Raw genomic sequence first — 9,242 nt, 5'->3', positions numbered from 1 at the left:
TGGACCACAGTCATACCCATTAGTTTGGCGAGTCGTCTCGCCGATTTTTAAAGTCCAAGACGAAGCTGCTCCCTTTTTATCCATCTCCCAGTCAGTTAGATACTCCTTCAGTACCATAGGATAAGGACCATCATAACACTTAAGACTGTCATATGATGTCACAGTTCTTTCGGGTACGTTTACCACAGTCAATATCCAATGTCCGCCAAAAACATTCATTGGCACAAAAAGTAACTATAATGAATGGATATCTTTTTTTATCCATCTTCTGACAGCTGGATAACCTCCTCGAAGATATGCTGGTATGAAGTCGGTAACGACAGCATGAACTTCGCCATTGGACCTTTTCACTATCAATTTGAGATAATCATTAATTGTGTCCGAAGTGTACCAAGATTTAGGGGACTTAAACGAAGGCGCGTTATACTGATCTAGTTCATTTGTGTTCGGATCATGCGTCACTTCTACAAGAGTTAAAAACTTCTCATAAATTACTTAAGCTAGCTAAATGGTTTAATATGAGTAAAATTATTCCTAGGTTTTGAAATATAAGATTAAACATAGTTAAACAAAATATGTGTTATAGATGTTTCTATGTGAAATAAATATTAATGAAATCAATAAAATAAAATAATTTTACTTTACCTATTTCTTTCTTTGGTATTTCATCAATTTTGACAACGGACACGGCAGGCAACAGTTCATTCATATTTGAAGGCGAAACTTCAGAAATAACTTTAGACTCTAAAAAATTAATGTATAAAAATAGTGCTTAAATGTTACAATAAACTAATGAAAGGTCAAATTTTTAAAATAGAATTATTGTCTACTTTTTATGATTTTCTCATCTTTTTCGGATGATTTTCTCTTTAAATTTGTGCTTTCGGGAGATGATAACTTTTGTTGTTGCTCTTTTGCTCCATATTTTGTGTGTTATAAATGGGTTATTTGTTCTTCTAGAGTTTCTTTGACTTTATCAGTAGACACTTCCGGTAATGTAACGTCATTTGACGTTGTCGCATGTAAAAGTTCAGAACTAATTTTTGCCTCTAAATTTATTTATGTTTTAAAATATAAGAAAATAATTTCAATAAACATAATTTTCTAGTTAATATTTATAAAAAAAATTATTGTGTACTTTTTATGCTTTTCTCATCTTTATCGGATGACTTTCTTTTTAAATTCGAACTTTCAGAAGAAGATATTTCTAGGAGCTGCTCTTTTACTTCATATTTTGCGGGTTCTAAATGAATTATTTGTTCTTTTAGTGTTTCTTTTACTTTATCAGTAGACACTTCAGGTATTATAACGTCATTTGAAGGTTCATTATTAGCTTCTAATTCTTTAAGTATTAAGAGTTTAAAGTATAAAATAATTGTTTCAATAATCGAAATGTAGTTTAAATTTTTTTATGTACTTTTAATGACTTCATTATGTTCTTTGGATAAGTTACTTTCTATATTAGGGCCATCATTATCATTGGAAGATACTTCTATGGGTTGCTTTTTTTCATCGCATTTGTTGCGATGCAAGTGATTCTTATGAAAACTCTTAACGAATCATAAGAACATATTAAATTATAGGATAAATTTTAGTTAATTTATTTAAAAAAATCTACGTTAAGTCAAAAGAAATGTTTAGGCTACATATTGATTCTATTAAATATAAAAAAATACAAAATAAAATTTACTTTTCCTAATAAATATTTTGGTATTGTTGGTGTTTTGTCATTATTTAGAATTGGCATGTAACTCCTTTTTTGTGGTACTGATAATTTTTCTTTATACTTTCCTGATTTTTCATTTTTTATCAGTGTTGTAATATCTCCTCGCTGTATCAATTTCTAGGCGTAACTAATGACAAATTAAAATGAATAATTGAAATAGAATGAATATGTTATTAATATCTTCCATAAAAAGTCTCTATTCTTTAAAAATCTTTTTGGAAATCAAAAAGATTAAGATGTTAAAATTGAAATTATTTAACATCTATTACTAATATCTCGAAAAATAATACATTTATACAGCTGCTAATAATAATAACAAATATTAAATTATTTCTACTAAATTGTAAGGATCGATATATCTATACAATTTGAATTACCACTTTTTCTGCAATAATTTCATCGCTTTCAAGTTGTTTACGATAGGTTCGTTTTTTTGGTGTAACTGTATTTTTTTCAGTGTTAATATTTCCACTAGAATTTGCTGTTACGAGAATATTATTTTAAAAGTTATTAATTAAATAGTTAATTTTGAAAATGTTTACGGTGAAAAAATGCATTGACGTTGATATCGTATCTACTCTAATGTTTATAATTTACGAAATAGTGAATAATATTAAAATTTTTTTATCTACAATAAAAAAATAATTATTATTTATCAAAAAGGGAATAATCTTTTTTAATTTCTTGTTATATTTTATATCTAATCGTTTTCATGTCTCTTTATAATTAGTTTAATTAATCATAATAGTGTCTATAGTTATTAATTTCACCTGTAGACTGTCTTGATATTTGGGGTTCTTCTGGACTATCAACGACTAAATTGGAACTCATGAAACGACGATTCCAGAATTCTTCAATTCGGCGTTTCACAACATTCATATTTGTTTCATAAATATGACTATCCGTATTGTTTNATATTTGTTTCATAAATATGGCTATCCGTATTGTTTTCGCTTGCCATATTAATAATTAATTAGTTAAATAACTTTGAATACTTACACGAGATGATAGCTTATTATGACGAGCAAACACAAAGTGATCCCAATGTCAACATAGACAACGGTTATATATGATAAAGTCATGATTGTCATGGAGAGTTCATTCGTTATTAAAAGTCAAAAGATATGTTTAGGCTACTTATATAATGTTTGAATATAAAATAATGCAGAATATAATTTAATTTTCCTAATAAATATGCTGGTATTTTTGGTGCTTTGTCATTTACAATTGGTATATAACTTTTTTTGGCCGGAACTGATAGTTTCTCTCCATATTTTCCAGATTTTTGATTCCTTATAAGTGTTCCAATATCTCCTCGCTGTATCAATTTCTAGGCGTCACCAATGACAAATTAAAATGAATAGTTGAAATATAATTAATATGTTATTATTATCTTCCATAAAAAGTCTCTTTTCTTTAAAAATCTTATTGAAAATCAAAATGATTAAGATATTAAAATTGAAATTATTTAACATCTTTTACTAATATCTCTAAAAATATCCAGAAACAAAAAATAAATATATTAAATATATTTTATAACTGTTGTATATTTAAAAATGTATATCTTATTGTTTATTAATAATATACAGTATGATATTAACTTAATTTTATTGTAGTTAATTTGTGAATGTATTTTGTACTTACAATTTTAACAAAGTAAATGATTCTATTATGTTATGTAATAATCTGTATATTTTAAAATATCTTTACTACCCCAATCCAACCTATTATTATTATCTAATAAAGTTTCCTTTTCTATTTTAACTAAATGGATGTTTCTATATTAGTATTTCTATGTAAAATTTAGTTTATAGATATGTGATAATTTTGGCTTTGACACCATTCAGAATTAAACAAAATAAGTATTTGTTAAGTGTTGATATTGGTAACATTTTCCGAATACATATTCGCAATTTTTTAATAATTTTTTTGTGGCTTTTGGAGTTAAATATTTTTAATATAGTTTTAATTTTAAAAGATATTTGCCATAAGTGATCAATTTTTATTATTAAAAATACCAATTACAAATAAAAAATTTCTTGATGTTGTTTTGATAAGGTGTAGAATATTTAGTGTAAGGTATCCACTTAACATCTACTAAGAATGGAGAAAAATATATATTTCTACTCAATATGATGCTATAAACTGAGTACTCAAAATAATATGTGAAATTACACACCAAGTCAACAATATATTATGATATAATATACAATGCATAGATAATATTATCTATATATTATCATAGACAAGTTTTTTAATAAAAATCATTTAAATAATGAGTATTTGAGTAAAAATGTATACTATAATTTTTTAATTTAAATAAAATGTATTGCTTTAAATANAAACTGGTTTGGTTAGCGGTGAGCGTGTGAACTGTTGCATTAACGGATTTGTGTTTAACTGTAGAATTTGGTTGAACGTTGTTAGTTTTGGAAATTGTATTTCCTTTGTTTATCGAATTTATCGAGTAAGTTTTGCTGGAGAGCGATGATTTGGGCGTAGAGCCCGGTTTGCTAGGTTTCATAGTGGTAGTATGTTTTATATAAAATTCATATTACCTGAAATGTTCCGTGAGACAGTAGTGCTATCGAGAGCTTAAAAACGATATCGCGATAAGAAACACACGTGCTGCACTGTCGGGTGTGGAACACGTACTGTATAATCTTTAGTATTATTTAATATTTACAAAGAGAGTAGTTTACATAATAAATAATTTTTAACAATGATTTGTTTTTTTTTTTATTAACATGTTTTTTTGTGTTATCACACCTTACACTTTCTTATCATATTATAGAGATAGAAAATATTTTCTTTACATCTCCCCCTCCCACTGTGAAAATTCTTATGAGAATTTTTATTAGCTCTTGATTATTTTGGTAATAATTTTGTAATGTGGAATAGTCCTATTTCTTCATTCCTTTTTCCTGTTTTAATTTTAAATATGGTATTTGATATTTTCTCTATTATTTTGAAAGGTCCAATCCTGAGTTCATCCAATTTTTTCCTGTTTAATTTATTTCCATTTTCAATGTATACAAAATCGCCTGTATTGAATTCATTTTCTTTTCTGTTTTTGTTAAATAGTTTTTTGTTATATTCATGTGATTTTATAGTGTTATCTAAAGCTATTTTTCTATCTTTCTTCCAATCTTCTGCATTTTTATGTTCTTTAAGTTCTTCGGGTAGCATATTTGTATTAGTCCCATCTAGTAGGTACTTTGGGGTAAAACCTGTTACTGAGTGTTCTGTTATATTATATTTATCAATACATTCTCTTGCTATTGTTGTCCAAGCTTTCTTTTCAGTAGATTCATTAATTCTGCATCTTATTTTATTAACAATTGTTTGGTTTAATCTTTCATTTAAGCCATTTGAAAAAGGTGCATTTAAGGCTGTGAATATAAGTCTGATATTTTGTCCTTCCAAAAAATTTTTAAATTCCTTAGAGTTTAGTCCTGGGTATTGGTCTGTTAATATTATGTCTATCTTGTTTATTTCTAGTGTGTTTTGAACTATCTTTATAAAATCGTTGGCAGCTTGGGTTTTTGAAGTATGTATGAATGCGTATCTTGTATAGTGATCAACTAAAAGATAGATGTATCTTTTCGTTGATCTTTGACCACCAAACCCACCGATCGTATCAATCGACACTATCTCCAATGGTTTTGTTGCTGGTCCTAATTGTGACATCAGTCCATATTTTGCTTGACCTCTAGATTTATTTCTTTTACAAATGTCACATGTTTTGCAAATTTTTTTTATATTCTCTATTAATCTTTTTGAAGTATAATAAGGGCATATTCTGTTTATCAGTTGATTTATGCCAATATGACACCAATCTATATGTGTATTTCTTATTAATTCAATACTCAATTTTTCTGATAATACTATCTTCTTTTTATTCTTACTTAGTTTATAAATTATACCATGTTCATCTATCATTTTTTTCTTAAGTTCTTTTAATGCAATGTTTTCATCTTGATCTTTTTTTATTTCTTGAATTTTGATTGTATTTACTATCTTTAATGCTTCTTCAGTATTATCCATTGATTCCAATACTGGGTTTCTGCTAAGACAGTCTGCTTCAGTGTTGAGTTTCCCTGGTTTGTATCTAATATTGAAATCAAATTGAGATAAGTAATATGTTAGATCACCTAACTCTTCGTCTGTTCTTGCTTTTATGTTGAGGTTCTCTAAAGGTTTATGGTCTGAATACACTTCAAATTTTCTTCCAATCAATATTTTAATTGAATAAATTGTAAATTTTAATTATTACGTTTTAACAATTTCACTAAAATATTATCATATAGTGCATCATAGTTTATTATTATCAAACTATTAGGCTCATAAATACATTTCTAGAAAGAATATTGTGACAACGTATTTATTTTTTTCACATTAAAGTAATCATAAAAATCTTCAATTTGATACAGGTTGAAGAACTAATATGTCCTTTAACATTTTCAAAAATTGACAAAAAAAATTTTTTTTGCTTTTTCGTTTTACATAGTTAAATATATTTTACATAGTAAAACAATCAAGTGATGGATTGTTTTTCTTATTAAAGAACACATCAAAGGGGTTAATTTCATATTACGTAAAAGTTGTCACACATTTAATAAAAAACTCATTGTTTCTTTCATACAATATTAAAATTTCAGTTCTATCAGTATTTTAAAAAATACTTATAATAGTTTTTAATTGCAGGAATTTTTTTTTAATGAGATTAAATTCTAAAATACTAAACCCAAAAATTGTTTTTGTTAGTTTCAATGCGTAGCTGTAAAGATATTGATTTTGTGATGATGTGTTCTTTTTATATGTTATCCATAAAAGTTCTCACTTCTCACTAGACCTATTTTATTGTTTAATATATCAAAAGAACTAAAATTCAATCTAGTTCAGTCAACTTTATTTCGATATAAATTAAACGTAGTCAGACATTTTGGAACATTTTCCAAAATTGAGAAAAAAGATTTACATGCTGGGTGGTTTTTCTCTAACAATTCTTGTACTTAGATTTTTCATGGAATTTTCATAAAAATTAATAAGTTAATATGAAGAAGGATCATTTTCTCTTTTTTATTTTATTAAAATTTTATTACAATCATTTGCAGCAAAGTTAATGCAGTTTTAAATTGCGGAAATTTTGTTTTTTTTTAATGCTGTTTTGTTTTTGATGTTATTGTAATTCTGAGATATTTTTCTAAATATCTAAACTTAGAGTTGTTTCATTTTTCGATATTGATAGGTTTGACTAAATTGATCTAGTTCTTATGAATATTAAAAAAAAATTGGTCCAAATATAGTCGAAAATTCTTAAGAAAGACAAAAAGAATACGCATGATAAACTAATATTTTCTCAGTTTCGCAATGAAGCTAAAATAAAGTTTCTATTTGATAATCGAAATTTAATACGATTTAGAGTATAAAGAATGGCAACTGAAAATTATTTTTTCGTGCAAAACAAAATACCATTATTGTTAAAAAAATTGAGTTATGGTTATTTCTAATATTTTAGAATATTGTTCATGTAGTGTAACAAATCAATCATCATTTATATGTATTAGATAATAAATGTAATATTTTACATTAATATTTTTTTTTTTGTAAAATAAAGAAAATTATTGGAAAACCCAAACCAATGCGATGTAGTTGCAATTAAATTTAAACTAATTTAACATATAATTAAAAAATTATTCATTTACAGGATTATTTTTTTGCGCATTAAATTTTGGCATTTTTACAAACAAGATTATTTTAAAATAGTATCTAGCAAGATTTTGAAAATGTGTAAATTTAGAAAGTCATTCAGTTTTATTACCAGTCATTTTCTTTTATACCAAGAAAACCTGGCTGCTGACTTTATCCACACTATAAATATAAGATGTCACCATCAATACAAATACAATCTTTTCATTATTCCAAATAAATACAATGGTTAAATACAGTGGTGCCATTTATTTTAAACAGTTATTATAAAATAGAATTAGTTTTATTTTTGGTAATTTTGCTCACATATTAATTTTATTAGCTTCGATGCGAAGCGGAGAAAGTATTAATTTTACTATGATGTGTTTTTTTTTTTCATGTCTGTTGCCACTTTTTCTCAGCTCTCANTTTTTTTTTTTTATGTCTGTTGCCACTTTTTCTCAGCTCTCACTGGACCGATTTCTTTCAAAAATACGTCAAAAGATCACAAATCGTATCTAGTTGAAGACATTACCCTTAAAAATTGAAAAAAATTCCCTCGTTCCCCGCAAATGGGGGAAATATCCAAAAAAATTACAAATTTAAAAATCGCTAATTTTCGAAATTTTTTTACTTTTTTTTCTTAAAACTTCCATAACTTTTTGAAAAATCAACAAATCAACATAATTTTTTTTTATACTAAAATCTTAAATATCTACTTTTCATTTGATATCATTTTTTTGAAAATCTATCACTTAACCTGCTGGGGATTTAAAATGGCAACTTTTTTACAAAAATTAACTTTTTCAACTTAATTTTTGAAAATGTTCCGGCAATACTGCGTCCTTCAAACATATATCAAATTAAAACTAATGTAATGTACTATAAAATGAAAAAAAAATTTGTCCCGACACTTTATCTACTATGAGCAAATTGCTGTCGAAATTAAAAAAAAATGTAATATTTGCGATAAAAATCACCTTCTATAAGGATGTTTTTTGTACTTAAAACTGCTATAGCTNAAATTAAACACTATCTACAGATTTGCATCGAAGCGTTTCTTATGATAGTGATTTTAATCACTGTCAGATATCATCTATACTGGTCCCAACTATGCCACGACCCCACTGTGCCGCCACCCCACTGTGCGGGGTTTTTTTTTTACTTAAAACTGACATAACTTTTTATTTTATAAATTTAAATGTGTACTAATTTTAATTTACTTACATATAATTCTAGTGTATGAGGTGTACTATCTAATAATATACTTCAAAAATATATTCTTATTTATTACCCCTCAATTATTTACAATTATATAATGTACTTACAGAAATAAAATAAACTACCTAAAAATCATAATGTATGTAGATTACACAGAACCCGAAATTAGTAAATAATTGTATACAGAGTAATCAATTTATCACAAACTACTCAATTAATCGAATAACAAAAGTAATTTGGCTATACATGTTGTACTTGTAATTGCATAAATGGAAGTGAATAATGATTTATCATTAATATATAATATAATATAATATAATATTAATTAATTAAATAATTAGTAATGATTAATATTTATGAATATCATATTTTTATATGCAACATCTTTTATATGAAATATCTTTTTGGCTTTCCTGTAAAATTGCCCTTTTACAGACATGTGTTATCAACGTAAAGGTAGTGATAGTTATCAATTATGCAATTCAATTAAGTAGTTAGTTTTATTAATCAAATATAAACTTTTTCAGACGCTTTGCTTGCTGATCTGCAAAGTACTATTAAACAAGGGAATAAGACTAACAGTGGTATCAGTGGAGGTTATGGT

The 9,242-nt window shown here is 26.0% G+C and overlaps 1 protein-coding gene across 1 annotated transcript; it reads right to left on the bottom strand.

Annotated features, from left to right (window-relative positions):
• Positions 1 to 836: 836 nt before the first annotated feature.
• Positions 837 to 2,582, bottom strand: LOC126908011 (uncharacterized). Its single transcript, XM_050689820.1, has 6 exons — positions 2,497 to 2,582; positions 2,104 to 2,207; positions 1,691 to 1,853; positions 1,418 to 1,550; positions 1,139 to 1,342; positions 837 to 1,049 (listed from the first exon to the last, which is right to left on the bottom strand). The coding sequence occupies exons 3-6, from the start codon at positions 1,745 to 1,747 to the stop codon at positions 934 to 936; spliced, it is 510 nt and encodes a 169-aa protein (XP_050545777.1). The 5' UTR covers positions 1,748 to 1,853; positions 2,104 to 2,207; positions 2,497 to 2,582; the 3' UTR covers positions 837 to 933.
• Positions 2,583 to 9,242: the final 6,660 nt, after the last annotated feature.

This window comes from Daktulosphaira vitifoliae, unplaced genomic scaffold (genome assembly GCF_025091365.1).
Source record: "Daktulosphaira vitifoliae isolate Bord-2020 unplaced genomic scaffold, ASM2509136v1 Scaffold_5, whole genome shotgun sequence".
NCBI classification, from domain to species: Eukaryota; Metazoa; Arthropoda; class Insecta; order Hemiptera; family Phylloxeridae; genus Daktulosphaira; species Daktulosphaira vitifoliae.
This window is presented reverse-complemented; position numbering and strand designations above follow the sequence as displayed.

What these genes read in the sequence shown, in the direction of transcription:
- LOC126908011 (XM_050689820.1), bottom strand. Translation starts at nt 1,747, where the DNA reads ATGCCAATTCTAAATAATGACAAAACACCAACAATACCAAAATATTTA. An exon ending in CAAAATATTTATTAGGAAAA is followed by an intron (nt 1,551 to 1,690) that starts GTAAATTTTATT and finishes TGATTCGTTAAG; the next exon opens with AGTTTTCATAAGAATCACTT. An exon ending in ACATAATGAAGTCATTAAAA is followed by an intron (nt 1,343 to 1,417) that starts GTACATAAAAAA and finishes TAATACTTAAAG; the next exon opens with AATTAGAAGCTAATAATGAA.